General features: G+C 40.9%; 1 protein-coding gene across 1 annotated transcript in view; it reads right to left on the reverse strand.

Annotated features, from left to right (window-relative positions):
* The window catches only part of Cubn (cubilin), a 206,479-nt gene that overhangs the window by 80,403 nt on the left and 103,565 nt on the right, over positions 1-22,511 (reverse strand). The window contains exons 32-36 of the mRNA XM_034510433.2: positions 6,579-6,738; positions 4,791-4,904; positions 2,564-2,674; positions 1,186-1,314; positions 189-321 (exon numbers count right to left, since the gene is read on the reverse strand). Coding sequence (XP_034366324.1) covers positions 189-321; positions 1,186-1,314; positions 2,564-2,674; positions 4,791-4,904; positions 6,579-6,738 — 647 coding nt within the window. The remainder of the gene's footprint in view (positions 1-188; positions 322-1,185; positions 1,315-2,563; positions 2,675-4,790; positions 4,905-6,578; positions 6,739-22,511) is intronic.

Here is a 22,511-nt window from a genome sequence, read left to right on the forward strand (position 1 = left end):
GTGCTTTATACAACTGAAGCTACGAATGGAACAGAAGATATTGTGGTAAGCCTTCCTAAAGCTCCCATGTGTTCTCTCTGCTGAAGACTTAGACACAGGCTGCTCGTCAACCATTCTGTCAGTAACAGTGCTTCTTCCCTGCAGACAAGGAAGCACACCAAGACAGTACACCCCTGAAAAGGACTTACAGAAAGGACAGCTGCAGGTGGTTACCAGGGGAGCTGACAATGTTCCAGACACACTCTGCATTAGGATGGTAGTCTGCTGGGTAGCCAGGGCTATTGAAGATGCCATCAGCCAAGTAGAGGGTTCCACCACAAGCTGAAAGGTGAAAAAAAAAAAAAAAAGAAGGGTCTAAAGGCAAAGACCAAATGAACGACACCAGAAGACACAAGCAGAAGGGCATTAGAGCCAGTATCTGCAATGAAGGACAAAGCACTTTCACTCTACAGTAAGAGGGAAGATTGTGAAAACAGAAAACCAAGAACTCCGCAGTATGGTAGGCCAGATGGGACTCTTTTCTAAAAGCCTTTCTCCATGTGAACTAGAACTTTAGGTAATAAAATACTTGTTTTTAATGTTGGCCAGGATGATCTTCAACCCTGGAAGAGAAGGTACTTTTCCCTTGGCTGCCATGAAAAGAAAAACTTTCCAGCTTTTTCCTCTGGGGAGGGCAGTGAAACACACCGTTCTTCACCTTTCTACAAATTGGCTTTAATTGCCCCTCCTGGCCAAGAACTGCAGTGCTGGATGGCATTTCTTTTCTTTCCAGCTTATATGCCTTACTACGCAGTGGATCTGTGCAGCCAGACCTACCCAACTCCACCATCAAGAACAGAAGACAGAAGAATAACCATGAGCCTGTGTGTCCATAAGAGCTTCCACCAAACTGGGAGTCACGGAGCACCTCAGCAAACACATTGTTGTGACAGTAGAGAACAGGTCTCCCAGATGATAAGGTTTAGCTAAGAGATGGCCAGGTTTCCAACTCAGTCTCCTCACTTTTCGACCTCATGGTTGTCAGAATGTAGACACTGACTTATAAAGAAGGTACAGGAGAAATTTCAGGAACTAGCTCCCAACTTTAAATGAAGAGAGCACCAAAGAACAAACCAAAGGTTTCTATCACATGTCTGCTAACCCTGAGGTCATCTGTTAATGATGTTTTGAAGTCATCTTTCTTACCTGATATTGATGCAGAATAGACGGCATGGAAACCCTCCAAAGCGAGTACAGAATCAGAGACAAACCTCACTGTCAGGGCATTGCCAAATGATATGATGGGATGGGGCAGGGAGGTACCACAGTAACGGCCTAAAGGGTGAAGAGAACCACATGGAGGTGAGTGATGGCATGGCAGGGACCACACGTAGCTTAACTAGGCACATCCAAGAAATCACAATGAGAGCTACGTGCATCAACATTGTGTTTGAGACAATGCCTGACCACTAAAGATAAATCTCAAATACAAGCATAACATGGATAATTTATAAATCCAATACAAAACAATAAGAGAACAGAGGAAAGTTGATAGTACCAGGCTCCAGATGATGGGACTAGGTTACATGGGTTCAATACCTGGCTTGTCATTTACTAGCTACGTAACCTTAGACAAGTAACTTGGGTGCTCTGTGACTCAGTTGCCCCATGTGAAGTGGCAGACATATTAGAAATAATTAAACCCATGTCATAAGGATGCAAAGATAGAGCTACCACTTATAAAGTACTTGCAACAATACTCTGCAGGAGGTATCTGGGTATGAGTATGCATTATATAACACATCCTGGTCCAATGTGAATGAATTAATATCTCAAACATTACGAAGAGGGGTGTGCCTGGGGCTTGTTCTTTGCCCACTATTCTCTCAGGCTCCATTCTGGGCACAGGAATAAGCATTGAAACCTCCACTGATGGAGCTTGCTCTCTGCCAGGGAGACTTTTTCATGGTAAAGACTCATGGAGAAAGCTTCAAGCACATGAGGTTATTTTGTCTGAACCATTTTAAGAGCTACATTGCACACTTTCTCAAGATGTCTAGCACACCAACTGGCAGACTTTTAATTAGGTCAATTAATTAATTTTAAAATGATTTCCTCCCACTGGAGACAGAGGAAACATGCCCAGTGGAATATAAGAAGTATTTTTAAGTACTAACCAAAAGCTTCTGAAAGAATTTTGTCTAATGCTGAAATAGTCTTTGTTCCACTACTGGCAGTGCCTCAGACTGTTGTTTAGAATCTGCAACTTGTATTTTAGAAACAAATTAAAATACACAAACTATGTTTGAGCATAACTAAGTTGAATTTCCTGAGCCCTGTATTATCCTGCTTTCCTGCCCTCTGATTATTTTTATGTGGCTTGAGGCTCTTCATGCTTATTGAAAACACTGCGAATGCATGTGTGCATGTGTGCATGTGTTCCCGCTCATGCACACATGAGTGCATGCACACATGCACATGCACACACATGCGTGTACACACACACACACACACACACACACACACACACACACACACACACTACGTGCCAAGACTACAAATGAAGTGACTGAGTCTTCGGTACCTTGGACAGGTGCATCATAGTCACTGCCATCCAAAATTTCTACAAAGTCCCGTGTACAATCTGTGCTGTTTTGAAGTTGAAAGCGAGTAAAGGAGAGAGCAATATGATTGACTGTAGAAAAAAAAGAGAGAGAGAGAGAGAGAAGAGTGTTGGTTATTCAATAAAACACTGGCAAGCAGAACAGAGATTTTTGCCCCTGGTACTCTCTGATGAGGCTTTTTCCAGTAAGGAAGCAAGCAAGGAATTTGGCAGCTTTGCACAGGGGTGGGGTGAGTAAACAGAGCTAAGGGCTCAGCTTCTTGCTAAAGGGCTTCCTTTGAGGAGTAACAAAATCAATGCTTTTGAAAATGCCTGTACAATCCAAAATGCCAGGCATGGTAAATCAGGACTCGGGTAGGATCATTCCAGGGACTTCTGGAGACCTCTTATTAAAAAACATAATTTTAGGCTTGCTTTTTTATCTTGTTTCGTTTTGTTATCTTTTGCTCTGTTTTGTGTTATTTGTTAGCCATTGCTGTGTTCCACTCAGAAACATTTTTCTAAACGGGTAAGTTTTCTTAGGCTCTGATTCCTTGCATGCACTTGTACTAATGCATCCTTTCCCCCTGGACATGGCTACTAGCACACTCAAGTTTATTTAGGGGTCAGAAGCAGTGCCCCAGAACTTCTGAATCACCCATCAAGAAAGCTTTGGGTCATGTAAGGAACAGCCAGTGCCCAGATTACATTTTCCTTTTGTTGTCCTTTATAGCGTTTCCAATCTTCAGAAAGGGATCTTTCCCTGTTGCTGTCCTTGCAGCGGTGAGAGCTTTCATCTAGATGTTTGTGCAGCTCATTAGAAAATAATCAGGAGGCACCAAACTGCTGAGCTCAACGCAGGGGTCTTCTTTATCTCGGCTTTGCTGGGGCTCCACCCTCTCCATGTGCGGAGGCTAAGGATTACATCATCTAACAGCTCCCACTTTTTATGCAGTTTGTGAAAGTGTTAGATAGTATTTAAGACCAGCTCTTTTACAAACGATTTTGTGTGGGAACCTGATCAGCCTAAGTGACTGTCCTATCTTTACAAGGTCATTAATTAAAGAACAGAGAAGAGAACGTAATGGCTTTTTCACGTTTGTCTTAAATCACAGCTTCTTCCTGGAACCCTTAAAGGAGGGTAGGGTTCAGATGAAACAGGATTCATAATGGGATCTGGAATAGTCAGCCTGGAGCCATTCTGCCAGGCCCGTAAGGGCCGTCTCATTTTCTCTGCTTGGAAAATGTGAACAGACTATTACTATGTCACATAATAGAATTCTAAGATCCCAAAAAGAAGAGAAAGTAAGCATTTATTGAGGGCTTCTAGGCTTGCACTGATTTCATAAATATATACATTGCAGGAGAGATCAGGTTTTACAATTAGTTTCCCTTTTAGTGCTCAAAAACTTGTGACCCTGTATCCTCCAACTGTAAGGTATTTCTCCAATCTCTATCCTTATCATTCACCATCTACCATGCTCAGAAACACATGTCAAGAGTTGTTTATCTACTAATTACTTTGCATAACTTCAACCCCACATGCCTTCCAGTGCAAGAAAGATGAACAGAACTACTCTTTAACAGTACGGGGTTTGTGGTTTTGTGCATCGTAGGCAGGTGAGTGTTCTAGCAACTGCATCCTCAGTCCTTTGTTTCTTTTTGTTTGTTTGTTGTTGAACAAAGCATCTCACGGATCCCAGAGTAGCCTCCAACTCGCTATGAATATAGGATGATGTGGAACTTCTGGTTCTCTTACTGTAGTGTGTGTTGGAATGACAAACATGTGATACCACTTTTGATTCATTTAGTTCTGGGAATCAAACCCAGGGCTTCAATGGTGATAGGTAAGTACTCAATCCACTGAGCTCTTCTTGGTTTGTTTGTCAGAGACAAGGTGTCCATATGTTACTCAGACTAGCCTTGGCCCTAGGCTGGTCTCCAACTCAAAATCCTTCTGCCTTAGCCTGCAGAGTGCTAGGATTACCACATCCAGTCCTAAAAATTCCTTTAAATTAATATGAATCAGTTTAAAAATGCTTTCTTGCTAGACCAGAAAAATGGCTGTTTTCATGCACCTCAGGAGCCAGGACTTGCAAAAGAAGCCAATCGTCAGTTGCTACCGTGAATGTTAAATGGAACTCACAGCCTTATCTCCCAAGAGAACCCCTAGCCCCAGACTCCCCTCCTTTTTATTTTTGTTACTTACATGGAGGTTGAGCTTCAATTATCCAGGTACAGTTTTGGTTGTGTGGATAGTTGGCAGGGAACCGTGGAGAGGAGATACTATCTGAAGAGTCGGTAATGATGTGGGCTCCGCACTCTGGAAAGCACAGACACATATGTCATATACTTTTGCTACCTATCAACTATACCAAACAATCATTAAGTGTGTAAAAATGCAAATACATTCTTCTTATTTTCATAGCACATGCCAAGGAAGCTGAACATAAGCCATCAGATAACGAGAAAGCCCTTTGTGTTTATAATGTCTTTCAGTTACAAGAAGTGGGAACACACGGCATAGAACAACACATTAAGTGGTTGTGAATTATTTGAATCATTCATCCAATACTCTGGCCTTGATTCACTTACTTTGTTTATTCATAAGTTATGAGGGGGGATAATTTATTCATAAGTGAGTTTTTTTTCCTCTAGAAAACACTCCATGTATAAAAATGATTGCAAGTTAAACAGAGAAGCTCCATGCTCTGTGGGAACCAAGGAGAGGAGGGTGTGTTGCAGGGCTGAGTCCTGGTCTCCAGAGGAGGCAGGACTGAGCCAGGACTGAGCCAGGACTTGGAGGGTGAGAAGAGTGATGAAGGGAATGTATAGCCTGAGCAAAGACATGGGTGAGGAGGAGGGCCATATTTATGGTCTTGACTAAAGCATGTGAGGCTTAAGTAGAATTGGAAGCAGCATTGTAAAAGGGTCAGGACTGGTTTGGGGACTGTAGTTAACAGTTGTAAGGGCTTGCCTTTCATCTTCTAAGCCACACAGAGAAAGGACAGCCATGAGGATCCTCAATGCGATCAGAGTGCATCTCTTACAAGTTACTTGGGAGTGCAAAGTACTGCTTTGTCCTTGAAATCACCGAGAATGACTGAGCACAAGCAGTGTCTGGTTCCAGTGTACCTTTGGGAGGACTGACCCAGATATTGTCTCCATCTAGGACTGTTTACTAACAAGAAACCTATAAGTCTCCTAATATGGATATAGACAGGAATATGTTGACTGAGCAGGGAGCCATTATTGGAGGTGAAGTCAGTGAGGTAGCTAAGTAGGTAATGGCACTTGCTAACAAGCCTGGATCCCTGAGATTCAGATGGTTAGAGGAGAGAACTGAGTCCCCTAAGATGTCTTCTAACATTTACATGTACACCAATACACACACACACATAAATACATGTACAATTGTTTTAATTAAAAAATTATTTGAAGTAGATGATCTAAGTCATCTAGATAAAACTCAAGACGCCATTTAAACCAGTCAACAGTCCCTCTAATCTCTGCATTCCTTCCCTGTCTAACAATTTGATAAAGATTAATCTCTGAGAAAATTCTGGTGAATGGCAATGGGTGAAAATGATTGGGAGAGGCAATTGAGAAATTGCGGTGACTTAAGGACAAAAGCAATAGAAAACTATAAGATTCAGCAACAAGAAAAAATACTCCATGCAGGTAGAGCCTGACTCTCACAGTTGTGTGTCTCCTTGGATAGGTGCTAGGCAAATTAACTTGGCTAATTGTCTTATGAATCACTGGTACTATTTAAATATTAAATATTATTCTAAAACACAGCACTTAAGAGATATACATATCTTAAGACATCATCATTTAAAGTAGATGAAGATAAATAAACTGTTTGAATAGTTAGAAAACTTACACATCTTCCTATCTGAACATTTGTATGTGAAGTTGGAAACTGTGATCAGTTTCTGAAATCTGGTGTCATTATACCGCTAAGGAGGGCTCAGGTGACCCACAGGATACTTGCCTTCCCTGAATTGAGCTCGGAAGCCCCTGCTCTGGCTGGGAGATCCAGACTGGAATCTCACAAAGAGGCTGTTTCCTGAAGAGGTGATGGAGTTGGGTGGCTGCTGTCTTCCACACACACTGGCGACACGGGTGTTTGCAGAACTTGAGCCGTCATATGTCTGCAAAGATGGAAGACAGAAAACTCTTTTAATACTCCAAGTTTACATGCATAAGACTCAAATTCTGTGGGCTATGTGCATATCAATGAACTAGTAAAAGACAGCATTGGCTGGATCTAGAACAATTGGCTTCCTTTCATTATCTTGCCATAGAGTTCCAGGGACATGTGTGAGTAATGGGTCCTTTCTAGAGACACTATGACGATTTTGGTGTGAGGTTTACTGCTAACACCTCTAGCACCTCTCTAAGCTCTGACGCTCACACAGCCCTCCTTTCCCTTGTGATCATCTGTACATGGCCACAGTGTGTACTGAAAATGTTTGAGGCAAAGTTAAACACAGAAGCAGAATAGATGAGAGATAAAGAGCAACCATTCATTGTTAGAAACACAACATTCTTGGAACCTTTTGCCCCTTGGAGGATCATGGGTAATGAGCAAGAGAAATGGCAGAGTTCTTCTAATAATGTGAGTGAGATGAGCTTGGTTTAGGAAATTACCTCATTCAAAGACATCTATCAAATTCTATCTCTGTCCAGTACTATGCAGGAACTGCTCTGACCTACATTTTGTGCCAGTGAAGTGAAGTTTATATCGTATATGCCCAAATCCCTACATCACTCTGTGAAACTCAAATGTCCTCATCAGTCTGGTATTCTGAGCTAACATGAGTTTCTGAACACTTATGTGTGAACTGGTGATAAATGAGTCCCTTGTATTTGTATGGCAATACTTACTACCACTAAGTACATACTCTGACAGAAAATGGATTCAGCCTTTCTCATTTGATTCTTCCAAGCAGTTTCTCTACCTATATTTCTATCAACAAACTCATAGACCTTCTAAGTCATATATAAGTTACATAACTCCTAAGAGGGAATGAGTTACATTGAGTCAGAAAACTAGACTTAAAACTCCTTTTTTTCCAATATAAGATATCAGTTGAACAGAGTAAATATATTGATATGAGTAAGTATCTGAAATAAGTTAAATTAATGATGATTATCTCATTCAAAACCAATTGCTATCTATATATTTTGTTAAAAAAAATTGGGGCGATAACATACTTCCAAGAACCTAAAGCAAGGAAGGTATTCACAAGTTACTTGGAAAATCTAGTGCTAGCTATAATCATAATTATTTCACATAAGCAAGGTTGGGAGGGCATTCTGAGTTGATTTGTGCAAGCATGTGAATAAGAAGGCAATAAGATTTAAATTTCCAGAAAAAGAGACCAGGCTTTTAGAGTAACAAATACAAAGTTAATGCGGTTCTAGAACAGTGCTTCTTTCTCCCTTCCCCTCTTATCATTTAATGTTCATATTTCAAATCCAAACATTCAATAAATGAAGCTTTAAAAATTATTTTTTATTCAACCAATATTGACTGAAAATTGAATTATATTCTTCTAGCCAATTCAAAATATGATTTTCAGAACTGATCCGTTTGACCAGTCTTTTATTCTCTGCAGAGAGTGTTCAGCCATAAACAGGACATCTGGCTCACACCCTCTCCCATAAGCTTAGAGAATATCCAGGAAGAGGGGAGCAGATAGGATTGTAAAATCAGCAAATAAGAAGGACTGCTGTAAAACAGGATCTCCCGGACATGATTAGGTCTTTGCACCCATAAACTCAATAGCTGTGGTTGCCTGCATAAGACCTATACAAGATCAAGTGAGTTAATATCCCGACATGGATAAGGGAGGGACTCAAGAGGCTCCAACCCCTAGATTAGGAGTTACTGATAGCTGATGAATGACAGAAAAGGGTGAGGCACTTTTCTCCAATACTATGGGCCTTGTTCATGCTCCAGTGTATGGCTCTCAAATGTATGAGCAGCACTACACTCAGCTGGTCATCCTCAGGTCCAAACTAACCTCCAATTCCCCAAACTCCAAAGGCACTCCAAATATCCAAAAATGGGCGCAACCTGAACTATAAGAGGATTTCTGATGGTTAGTTTAAAACCAGCATTCTTCAGGAACTTGTGAAGTAAATTTTTGTCCACCAAGATAAGTCATTTCCTTTACTTCTGGCAGAAAAGATATATGGATACCTGTGATGCCTATCAGCACATGGAAGCTGTTGGCTTCCAGATTCCTTCAGTATCCAAGTACTTGTTTCACATTTCAAAGTCCATGTTAGTGAGCTAGCCTTTCTCCCCTCTCCCTACTTCTAAACTCTATCCAGCTCTTACAACCCTATGCTCCAGCTACCCATTCTCTTTATAGACCTGCTATCCTCTATGCGTTTTCTCTGTGATCTGTCCTGCTTCTCTCACTGTTTTCTCTACTCTCTACATAGGTTCCTCACCCCTCTTTTACAGATAGCCCTGGCCAGGTCTAGTCTTCCTGCTATATTCAGTCTGCTTCTTTCTTTCTGTGCTCTGGACTCTTCCAGTTGCCTCTAACTGTTTGCTCTCTCATATATACAATAAAAACCTTTCCCTTCACCATAACATGGAATAGCCATCTTGTCCATTTATACAGTTATTAAGCAAGTAAGCAAACAAACCAATTCAAGAAGTTTTGAAGAGAGATTAAGGATGAGTGGGAGGGGTTCTGAGGAATGATTACAATCAAAATAAATTGTGTTTGTATGAGGAAAATTGCAAAATAAATAAACATTGTTTCCAGTCCAGTATGTTTGCTTATTATAGACAAATAATAGCCAAAACAACATATAAACTATTACAAACACACCTCTCAATTTGTTTAATTTCTTCAACTCTGGTAAGATACTAGACTCTAATAGGTATATTCTAACTTCCCAAATAATAGAAATTTGAACCTCTCCAAGTCCACACTTAAAAAGATAAAAAAAAATAAAGCTCTAGTTTAATTTCTGCTGCTGTGATAAAATACCCTGATAAGCAATTTAGGGCAAAAATGGGCTTCTTTCAGTTTATAACTCCAGTTTACAGTCTATCATTGTGGAAAAGTCATAGCAGGAACTTCAAACAGCTAATCATAGCACATTCGAGAAAAGAGTAGAGAGAAATGAATGCATGCAAAGCCCCTTCCTTGCTTGGGTTCAGCTTGATTACTCTTATACAGTTCAGAACATTTTACCTAAGGAATGGTGTCACCCAAAGTGGACTGGTGCTATGTCAATTAATTAAAACAAATCCCACATAAACATGTTCATAGGCCAACCCAACGTAGACAATGCCTCTTTGAGATATGTGTACTTGAAGTTATGGACCAATAGCGCACCAAATGTGTGTTTATGTGTGTGTTTGTGTGTGTGTGTTGTAATTTTATAAGCACCACTATGAATACCTCAAGATAGTCTTCACCAACATGTGTTTTTTTTTTTTTTTTAATAAAGTGAGACTAATGTGAGTGTTATATCACGCCCTATCCAAGATAAGCTAGAAACTCATCCACGATCACACAGCTAGTGAGCATGAATCTTCTTTCATCAAATTCCATATAACATTGCTTCTTTTAAAGTATTTGTAATATCTCGTTTATTGTCGTGTTCTTGTAACTCCAGAATTTGAAATATATCATAAATTCAAGCCCACAGTGGACTATAGTAATAAGACGCTGGCTATATAAATAAATATTTATGCATAATAATCATTATTTGGTAAAATTCCAAAGCCTCAGACTATAAATGGGATGGTATTTAAAACTGCATTTGAAATATCAATTCTACTTGAGAGTGCCTTGAACCTTTGCAATATTAAGACAATGGTGTTGCATTTCAATTTTTAATTTGCAGAGTTATAAGGAAACGCTTCAAGAAAGAAAATATGAGAAGCTCTGTTCATGCTTATTTAACGCGCTACTGCCATAAAACTATCAATATGTATGCCCTTCTATTTCTACTTAGCTCCCAAAGCAGAGCTAGCAATTGTATTACCATTGGATATATATATATATATATATATATATATCTCCTGCTATCCTGCTACTTAAGTAGAAAATGCCAGAGCAATATACACATACAAAACTCTCAACTTACTTTTTTCCTCTAGGTGACACTAATGAAATAAGATTTTTGATGCTGAATCTACAAAATTAAAAATAGCAACCACGTTCATGGGTTTCAACTAGCGGAGCTCTCAAGAAGCTGAGGCAGATCTGGTTAACTGGTAAACTATTCAGTAAGAAGTTCGTCACGGGGTAAGGTCAAGTGTGGCTCCTTCTAGGTCCCTCGTGGCTGCTCTTATGACAGGTTTTCTATATTCTTGGTCCAGGGAGTGAATGGCAGGGGTGCAGTCACAGGGCATAGCCAACTCTACATGCTCAGCTCCCAGGGTGCCTTTCTCTGGCACTGTGAGAGAAGAGGGGAAGGATAAGGCAGGCCAAGGCTTTGGACTTATCCCACAGCCCAGAGTATGCTGGATACATCATGCAATGTGTCATCTCTTTGCATAGCCTCAGCCTTATCCAGAGCAGGAATTGAGCTAATGAATTAGGAATTTTCATGTTTGACATTTCAACATCATGAAATCTGACTAAATGTCAACCATCGCCAGGTTAATACATGTTCCCCTCACCATACATCAAGTGGCATTAGGAAGAAAATCATTCCAGTGAGAGACTGACATCCCTTCTGGATGACATTTACAGTTCTGGGAGGAGGGGCTTTACAGAATCTTACAGGATGGCTATTCGAGAAAATGCAATAAAAATCTTTTACTTTGTTGTACAGGATATGTTGATGTAAGTATTCATTATTAACAAACTATATAATCTATTGAAATATTGATGACAGATTTATTTTAGATGGAAAGATAATCTTATTTAGCAAAATACCATTATAAGCTTCTATGTGGGACCGGAATAATGGAGGTAATGTTTCCTCTTTGAGGGACAAGTCCCTCCTTATCTCATGCTTCCTAATCATTACTCAACCTCCTACTCTGTGAAATGGAATTAATATTAGTCTTTATCACATACTATTTGGGAGAAGTAAATGAGTAAAAAGAATTAAGAGAGTTTCAGGTTATGTTGGTGTATAACAGATAGCTATTAAATAGCACGAATCCTTATGACAAAACATCTTACATCTTTCCTGCAGCTCTCAACCCAGTGGATCAGTATGCTGTCAGTTTGCTCTGGTGTATCTTTGTTTCTGTTTCTTCTCCTCATGCCTGGACTCCTCTAGGTGTCTTAGTATTTTGCTCTTGCCTTGATCACTTTTTTTTCTTTTGGACTGGCTTTGTGTTATCTTTCAGTTCAGTCTCCAACAACTGCCACTGTATCATGTGCTGTCTCTGAAGTATAGCATCTTATGCAAGGGAAAGCTGAACAGCCCTTCAGGTATGCAGATTACATCAGAGATATAAGCAGTCATTGATGGCTAACCTTGAGAATAGAAGAACACGTGACTGATGTGGCTGCTAGTAACCACTGTAGCCTGGAATACCAGCTCTGCTCTGTTCATGACTCAGAAGTGATTAAACGGCTCACGATCACCTGATGACCACGATCAACTATCAGTCACCACTTATAACCTGAAGCTCACCCTGATTGCAGGGCCAAAATGGATTACAACTTTGACAGTAACACATACACTTCACTTTCTAAAACTTCCATGTTGAGCTTTGCATGAGGAGAAATTGTGAATGTATAGTGTGTGCTTTCATTTCCACTTGTAGCACTCTACTTTCTGTCCCCTCATTTGCAAGTCTTCTGGGAAATAGCAGAACAATGCAACTGTAGCATGAGCAAATGTGTTAGGTGGGGGCTGGTGAAATGGCTTGGCAGGTAAGAGCACCTGCAGACAAGCCTGATGACCTGAGTTCGAGCCCTGGCATCCACTCACTCACATGATGGATGGAGAGAAAAGGCTCTAATGAGTTGTCTTCTGACCTCCGTATGCATACCCACATTATACAAAATTAATACATAAAAGTGTGCTTAAAATGTTAATTTCATTAGGTTGATCCATTGGAGACTGAAAAAACCCATACATCTTAAAATTTATAAGTGGAGACTGTTTATGATTTAATGATGATCGTGGGCAAAGAGCTGAGGATTTAGGATCCAGTTCTGTGTTCCTAAGGTTGACGATGTAAAGTGTTAAGTAGGACCTTTAACATAGTGTGACTAATTATGCTAGAAGTAGTGGTAATGGGAAATTTGTCAGTAACAGCGAAATGACAGTATGAGGCACCTATAAGTACCACAAAACAGTTTGTAAATTAGTTCTTATGGCCTCATTTTGCAGCTCGGAAATTTAAAAGACTTAAAAAATGTAAGCAATTTAGAATCAAATACTTAATAGTAGCACAGAACAGTACAAATCATGTCTTCCTGACATCATATTGATTATCATTAAACAAAGGGGAAAGGTAAATCAAATTGCATTCATTTAGCTCAATATTAAGAGGCCAGAGTTCTGTGAAGTGATATGAGTTCCCAATGACCTCTTAGAAAGATAATCATTGGAGCTTTCTGGGTTTTGAAGACTGCAATAGGGCATCCTTGGAGGTTGTGATGGCTGAACTCGATTGTCAACTTGACTTCATCTAGAATTAACAAGGACCCCAGCAGCTGGGCACACCTGTGAGGGGGATTTCTTGGTTGGATCATTTGAGGTCATAAAACTCACTCAAACTCTGGGCCACACCCTCCTTCTGGTAGAAGCTCACATGAGATCATAAGGAAGAAGGACGCTTTTGCCTTTTTGCCTGCTTGCCCTCATTCTAACCGGCAAGTTCATCTAGCCTGTTCCTTTAGAGAACCCTGACTAATACAGGAACATTTGGAAAGTCTTGTGTTGGGCTCCTGTGGATTTCAGAGTGTTTGACATCTGTCATGCATTCCACGGAACAGGCGCCCCATTCCCGGGATGACTAATTTATCAAGGTGTCTAACAAACAGCTCAGTGTGCAGGCTAATAAATAAACCCCAAATTTATACTCCTGACTGCTAAATCTGCCTGTGCTCTTGGACCTGGGTATGACAGTAACTGTAAGCTGCCTTTCCCGGGCCTAACAGCAGATCTCTGACACAGCACAGCCTGGCACTCTTGTCCCGACTCCATGTGGCCACCTGGTCCTTACTCTTTATGAATTTTGAACTCCATCTGGCAACTCATGTCTCTGCTTAAGTGAATAAAATCTTAACAAAGTAAAAGGAACATGGGGAAGGGCAGTATACGCAGAGGGGTAGGGTAAAAGAATTATTCATAACTGTCAGGACCAAAGGAACCTAGGATTCCCCAGACTCCAAAAGGCACTCCAAATATCGAGAAAGGGGCTCAACCTGGATAATAAGTGGGTTTCTGGAAGTTTAGTAAAAACCAGCACTCCTCAAAAACTTGTGAAGTCAGTTTCCCTCTACTAAAGAAATCTTTTCCCTTACTTCTAGCAAAAGAGACAGAAGGCTGTCCAGTTAACATACACCTCTGGCACCTCTAGCATATCAATGTCCATGCTGGCCTCCAGGCTCCCTCAGTCCCTATTGACAAGTACTTGTCATACATTTCAATGCTCTCCTGCCAGTCTCCTGCCTTCCCCCACTTCTTATAACCTAGGTCTGTCCTCACTAACCTTTTTCTATTCTCTCTCCCCTGTTACATCCCCGCCTCTTGCAGATAGAACTGGCTATGTCCAGTCTGCTGGCCATGTTCAGTCTACTTCTTTCTCTACCTGCTCTAAACTCTTCCAGATGCCTCTGTATATTTTCTCTCTCTGATGCACAATTGAACCTTCCCATAGCCTGGAGCAATTGTATCATTAGTTTATACAGTATCAAGGTACAAAAATCAGTCTTGAGAACAGAGAACTAACTCATGAACCACCTCCATGTTACATGTGGTAGCATAGCCGTTCATGGAATTCCCAGCTTCAAATCTGGCCCCAAGAGAGAGGAAGTATTAGATGACAAAGAAGGGAGTCTCGCAGGATATGGTCCATGCTGTGAGAGTCATAGATATATAATCAGGGAAGGATACAGAAACATGACTCCTTGCAGTGGCTTTTTTTGTTTGAGAGGAGAGAGGAAGGAAGCTGGGTTTCCACATTAATGATATCTCCCAGTATACTGTTCTGAAATGGAAAACCAAGTTAAATTAGCAACCTTCCATCTCAGTTCAGGACTCCTGCTCCTAAGCTGTTACTGTGTACTGTGCTACTCAGCCTTCATGTTTTTCAGACTACTGGGAGATGGAAAGAGCTCTGCGAGCAGGCCTGTAAAGATCCCTCACGAAGGAAACGTATAAGAAGGCTGAGCCAACATGAACATCAAACACGATAAATACCCTGGCCCATGAACAGAGAGCCGTGGCTTCAGCTCAACTCCTTGCTCTGCTTTGGCATAGCTACTGGAGATTCATTTGACATGGCATGGAAATGGCTAAGCAGATTATCACAAGTGAGTCACAAAACAAATATTTCAAAGCCCTTGCTTAAGCAGCTCAGTGCAACCTAAAATGTCTGATGGGAATCAAGAAAGAAGGGGAGAAGGGAGAGAAGAGGAGAGAGAATGGGGGAGGGCCTGAAAAGGAGAGAGAAGGGGGGAGGGTGACTGTCCTAGATTCATTGTAAAACAGTAAATATTTAAAGAAGATGGTTTTCCTTTCTGTCTCTGAGACTCCAGTTATCTGTTATTTATTCCTGCCTCCCTTTGGTTCCCTCTGGGAAATGAATGTGTTTTAAAAGTAAGCATATTATGGACTGCACCACAGGGGCGAAAAAGATAAATTATGGACCCTGCCTTAGGCGCCTGTTCTGTTGAGCCCTGGGTGTTGTGGGCAGACGATGTGAACAGGCTCTGCTGCCTTGGAGTGAGGCTCGGGTCTGGATTGCTTCGGTTCAGATCAGACACTTGGTTTCCTTTCACTTAGATAGGCACCAAAAGCTTCAGGAAAAACAAACAACCCAAATGGAACCAGTTAGGGATTGTTTGCCTCTGCCTCCTCCTCAGGCTCCAGCTGTTTGCCCAAGTGTATCACTCTTTGCAAATAATAGGCAGGATGGCCTGCTGCTTGCTTTTTTAATCTGTGCTGATTCTCACAAGGCAGACATTCCATTGCCATGAGCACAGAGGCTGCTGGAAACAGAGGTCAGCCTCTCAGGGGCCCTAGGTGTCCCCTCAGCTTCCCTCCCTTCTCTCCCTTCCCCCCTCAGTCTGTCCCTCCTCCTCCTCCTTCTCACACTGAGCACAAGCCATTTTCTCCCAGATCAATAAGAACTTACAGACCCAGAGTACCTAGGCTCAGAAGAGAAATTCTAATGAAGCAATTAAACTGGCAGTTGGAGGTCACTTTAACACTTAGCCTTCAGGAAAGAAAACATAATGGAGTCACTTTCCCCTGATGACCACACAGAGCCACCCCCAGCCAGCAGATCCTAACTGCCTGGCATTAAACACTCATGACTTACCATTCTCCAAAGCCAGAGGAGAGCTGACACTGGGCTGGAAAGCAGGCAAGCAGGAAGCACAGACATTTTACTAAATTATATGAAGCCCAGTGTGGGTCAGCTGTGTGTGGGAACGCCAACATTTTAATAGAAGTTTTGAAAGACATCAGTTTCCTTCCCTTTTCATTATAGCAGAATGAAATTCTAGACAGTATGTCTGTGCCATGTTTTCTAAGTCCTCATGCAGCTCAAAATAATGAGGTCCTATGTCAATAACAGTGTCAGGAGTGAGCTGATTGTGGCACAATCCAACAGGTGTCCTCTGCAAATCTTAAAATGCACGGATTCCAGCAGGAGTACAGATGGCAAGGACTCATTCACTCATAAATTCACAGTGTGTCTATTAGGAGGAATCCATGCATCAGATTGCCGCCTATGGGTACAGACTACTGTGGGTTCTATGAAAGACGATGGATGGTATGTATTACGTTATTGCCTTAGTTAATTATATGTCACAGTGATAGAACACCTGATAGGAACAACTAAAGAGGGAAGGTTGTATTTGGCTGATGGCTCTACTTTTAATTTTTAATTTGTTTCCTCTGCATGTTGAAGTTCAAATTTCATTCCTGGTGCTCCTGCTTGGGGCTATCAGTGGGTTTGTCCTGCCTTCTAGATGAGCTGTCATTTGTACACAGAGAGAGAAAGATGAGACTGCCACTCAAACCCCAGTGTGCTTGCATCCCAGAGACTGAACGTGAGAGGTCCTGAGAGTCAGACTTTGATATGATATTGCCCTTACTGTCCATTGTAACCTCCCTTCCGTCTTCCTTCTCACAAGCTCAGGTTCAAAGTGGATGCTCCTCAGTACCGTTCCAGGTTCCCAGAGCCCGTAGCAAACTAAGATCCTTAGGTCAAGGGCAGAGGGGGTGGGATATGCCCCACTCAATACCAAGGGCCTAGTGGTCACTGCTCAAATCAATACCTACATTGAATGAATGAATGAATGAATGAATGAAGACGGAGTGAATGAAGCAACAATCAGTCAGCTAGTCCATGGAATATAGACCTCCTGACATCTTAACAAGGACATATTCCACTTCATATTTAAATGTTTTCTTTCAGTGATAATTCAAGTCTAGGTTCACCAGAGATAGAAGACAATTTCTATATTTTATCAAAATCCGTATTCTTACTTTAGGGAGTATGTATGATAAGGGTTGCCTTTGAGTACTGGGCCTACTATTCATGTGTACTGAACCTTGACATAGGCCCTGTTCATCTCCCTCTTTTTAACAGAGATTTTTATGGAGATGACACTAAATGACTTGTAATATGCCCTGACTTCAGCGTTCGGTGTCTTCATGACCCGATGACTGTTGATATTTTTGTTCTAATCATCCTAATTACTACATTTTCACAAAAACAGGGTGAGCTGTCCCTGTTTTTAAGCACAGTTTACCGTGGTATTGATGGTACACTTGAGCTTTGCTAAAAACGCTCTGAATACAACCGTTATTGAAAGCACCATTGGCTGCGGTTATTTTTCCCCTTGCTAATGGCTCTGTGTAAGCACCAGGACCAAGGAATTCACTTTGGTGTCTCTAAAATGAATGATCAGCTTTGTATGAGCTTAAGCTACTGTGACTATTATGTAAGGTATTGGACACTGGGCAACATTTCACATCCAGTGTCCATCTGGTCATAAAGATAAATGGCTGGGGTTTCAATGCTGGCCTTCATGAATCTTTGGATAACTAACTATATCTTGGAGCCAGGCTTCCAGCCTTACCAGAGCATTGCCCAGACTGGTTCCAAACCTCTGTAGACCTTCTGCTCCCACAATCTAGTGTGCATGGCAAGTGTGCACAGCAGATCTCTATCCTAATTTACCTGCATGCCTTTTTCTTATTTAACGATGCTGTTGTAAAGATGGTTTCCAAATTCTATAAGAAAAGATGACTTAGCTTATACAGATTATGTCATTTCACAGCCATTTCAGTTCATCATAACAGAAAAAGTGTGGTGGTGAAGAGACTCCATCTCAGGTGTGAAGAACACATGCACTGGATAACTCGTATAGCACAAAGCAGCAAACAACAAATTCAGAATGTGGAACAAGTATAACAGTCACATAGATGTTCTTAGTGACCTACTTCTGCTGGCCTACACCAACACCCCACAGCTCCCCAGATAGCACCACAACTAAAAACCAAGTACTGAAATCTTTGGATTTTGTCTTTGGGAGATAGCTCAGATTCAAACCCTAACACTGTATACTGGTAACATGACTGTAAGCCATTACTCTTATTTCTTATATTTGGCCACTCTTTTGCCATAAGGATGTATATATAGTTTTCCTATCACACACACACACACACACACACACACACACACACACTTTTTCCTAAGATTTTATAATATAATTTTCCATTGATTTTTTTTATCCACCAGTTATTGCCTTTTATCCTTCCATGTCATTTATGTCTTGTCTATAATTCTATAGAACACTCAAGAAGTTCGGCACTTTCCATCCTGATGTGATCTAGAGTTTTCCACCAACTTTCCACACTGAGCAGTGATTCTGTTTTCATTCTTATCACACTGTCATTTCTAGTTTGTGTAATACCTTTGGCTACCCACTCTTTATATTCAGCTTCACCCTAGGTGTCTCTGTGACTAATCTCTCTTGTTCTAGCTTTTCTTTGCCCCTCGATAGGTGACATGACCCCTAAGATTTTACATAATCCTCCTATAAGTGATCATGCTTACTCCTATTATGTTAAGAACCACCCAATAAAAACACATTAACATATATACATATCTCTACCTAAGGCCCCCACCTTGAGCACCAAACTCTATAGGGTAGCCATGTAAACACTTCCTATCAAACCCAACATACCTCAACTCTTTACTCAGTTGATTGCCTTGTCATTCATGCCCTCCTTATAGAAGTAGTTAACTCCACCTTCTGTCACTCATCTCCTTTCCACCATGCAACTGGCCCATGACTCTTTCTCTTAGACACCATGACAGATCTCCAGTATGAATGGTACCTGTTTCCATTCTCAAGACAACTGCCCAGAGTAAGGCTCTACCACTCAAGCATTTCCCTCTGATTCTCAATAGTCTTTCTGAACCTTTTTCTTTCTCTACCAACTTATTCCTTACACCAGTCAGTGTAAAATACAATTCTGAGTGAATTATTCCTCTATTATATGGAAAATGTCCATAGACTGACTCTATCTATAATTTATTTTTTCTTCTTTTTAACCAAGGCATGGTAAAACATTCAACTTAGATGGCTTCTTTTGGCTTTGGGTTCTGTGCTTCTTAACAACTGTCTACACTCCAGGCACAGAGCTTGTCTTTCCCATTCTGAAGTCCATGTGCTATTTTTAAATTCTTCCTTCTCTGGCGGCCTCCCTCACCCTACATGATCCTTGTCATTTGTCACTTAAATGCCACCTCCAGTGTGAAAGCTTCCAAGACCCAGTGAATCATCCTCTGCTGCTTTTTGTGATGATTATGGCAGTGTACTCAGCCCTAGGTATACTAAGTGCCAGCTGGGATTCTGTAAGGAAGACTCATAGCCTTCTGCATCTAAGGAGTCTGAGGCTCAGTGTCAGAGATGAAGAGTTCCCTACTTGCTCCTAAGCCTAGTGATTCTCCCAGCATTCCATGCTGCCTCTTCTCCTGCTTGTTGAACATGCTTGCCTGAAATCACATGTGCCATCAGTAACCGAAGCATGCCGAAGTCTACAGTTGACAAGCTTCTCTTTGACAGCAAGCACGTCTTCCATATTTTCTCAAGTAACCCAACAATAAATGTGGCAGAAGCTCCCTTATTAACCTATTCCAGTCAATGAGACTAAAGCTGAGTGATACACTCTTCTCAAGCAGCACAGCTACTAATGACCACATCTGGGCCAGACCTAGGTTCATCCTACTGAAACGTTAGATGTCTGGGCCACTGCACTATGGTGACTTGCAGTGTTGGTGTGGTTTACTTTTAATATTATGCCTTACCAAGTGTTTTAGGGTACCTGCTTCTCAGCACCCTTCTGCCCACTTGCCTAGGCTACTCTAGCTGTTTCATCCTGTTAATGTGTTTGGATGATCACATTTTGTGTTTTGATGTATGTGCCAAGCTGCATCCCACCCAGCACCTGTCTGCCAGTTTACACGCCCATCCCCATCCTTTGATGACATACTATCTGAGGTCTCACTTCCTCTTGCTCATTCTCTCCTGCTATGGTTGGTTAAGCCAAGCCCTGCTGTGCATAGAGACATGTCAATAGTTAACACAAAGTTGTCTGTGTATTTGTCCCCCCCCCCCGCCCCAAATCACTTCATGAACACAGAAAGAAAAAACACTCTTAAACTGGGTGTGCCCCTAACCCAGGTTTTGACTTTATCACAGTCTGTATGTTGAGCTCAGGGATTATGGAATGGATGGAGGAGGCTACACCGTGGATGCTAAGGGGAGGGGGCATGGAGAGCTGCCTGTTGCCCAAGTCTATGGGTAAACAGTATGCTTCTAGCACTTTCAAATTTTTATTGAAGACCCTTCTTTGAATCAATATTTATTTTGATTTTGCTTATAAAGAATTTTTACAAGCCTATAAGATTTCTTTCTTTAACCAGAACATATAATTCCATTTGCCTTTTGTTTGTTTGCTTGCTTTTAATTATTGTTATAAGAAGTCAGCATTTAGTCTGTAACATTCTGAATGACAGTCTTTCCCCACCCCATCCCACCCCTCACTTTAAGTTTTCCTTAAGTAAATATGCCTATTTATTCTGCTTGTGAGATGAATAGTTTTATAAAATTTTTTTATCTTTACTCAATTTCAGAAGTCTTAATCCATCACTAGCTAGCCAAATGTAGCTTCTGTTTTATTCTCTGCTCTTTTCCTTCTAAAGTTTCCATGCATCTCTTTCATGTGTCTGTGCCTCTCTTGTTCACCTGTGCTTTTCTTTACGCTCATTATCTTGACTTATCTTCCAGCTCTTTATTTCTTATTTAATCTAATTTTCTCAAACATTATGGAGTCTTCAGTTTAGGCACTATGTGGTTTTTTTGCTCTAAAATTATCAGTTGGCTCTTTTTCATGGTTGCACCATGACTTTTTATAGTTTGCAATTCTTTATTGAAATAGTTTAGTTTGATTTTTATCTTCAGGAGCTTAGTAATCATGTGTCCGGTGGCCTCAGTATTTGGCATGCCGGCAAGTTTGTTTCTGTTTGTTGTTCTGCTGCATCTCATTTATATAATAGTATCCTGTCAAGTAGATGAATGCATGTGACAAGCTGCATGCTATTGCACATGAAAACAGGGGGTCTATGGTGATTCTTTTTCCCTTTCAGAAGGCTTTAGAGTGTTTCTTCTAATTATCCATGCCTAAACATATAAGCAACAAAAGATTTGTTCTCCGTTATCCCCTATCTTGAGATTTGTGGGGACACTCAGATGACTGGAAGCCAGAAGCAGTCCCTGTAGATGCTATTGTGCCTTCATATTACTTAGGATATAACTTTTGTCCAGTACCTGCAGCTCCCTGTCCTCATTGCTCCAGAAGCCCAAGAAGTACTGCTGATTTTTTCTGAACGGTCAAAGCCCTTACAGGCAAAGACTGTTCCAAATTTTGTGCTCACTTTCCTCTCACATATTAAATGAGACACAGCTACTTTTAGAAAGATGTTTCTAAATGTCATCCAACTTTTAAGTATTCCTTTCAGGAGAGTTGGTCCAAATTAGCATCAAGGGGAATGGATGTCTTACATACAATACCTTGCCCACTCTGAGTCTATAAAGGCTTGCTTAGGGTATAAGTATGCAACCATAAGTCAAATGAACTTTTTCTAATGATCCAGCCTTGGAAAATAATACTTAACATGCACATTCTCAGACTTGATGATTTTGAAACATAGAAAACATTTTGGGTTTTCCTGAGTCAAATTCAAAAGAAGCTAGCCAGCTGGAATGTGTGTAAGGAACTGTCAGGAAGCTAAAATAGGAAGATCCATTAACCAAGAAAGCCTGGTTTGTGTTAGAATGAAATACCTATAAACAAATGAAACATGGAAAATCTTTTGCTAAAAAAAATCAGCATTCAAAACTTTTTAAATTACAGAGATAAAGAATACTTCATTTATTCTTACATTAACGACAGCGTATTAACTTCAAGTCAGAAGCTTTAGCTGTTGGTAGCAGCAAAAACACCTTATTGTAAAAACCCATTAATAGCTGCATCCCTTTCTGAACACCAACCTCCCAGGCTCTTTGGTACTATCAGAGTATGGATTTGAACTGAAAAACTCTGATCATAAGAAAAGTAAAACTCTCCTGGGACCCCAGAAGCTTAATGATAACCTATCTAAACTAGTTATGACAAGTTCGCCCACAGCTTCCCAGATCTGTTTATTGCCAGTCACGGGTATAAG

Source organism: Arvicanthis niloticus, chromosome 8 (assembly GCF_011762505.2).
Source record: "Arvicanthis niloticus isolate mArvNil1 chromosome 8, mArvNil1.pat.X, whole genome shotgun sequence".
Taxonomy (NCBI): domain Eukaryota; kingdom Metazoa; phylum Chordata; class Mammalia; order Rodentia; family Muridae; genus Arvicanthis; species Arvicanthis niloticus.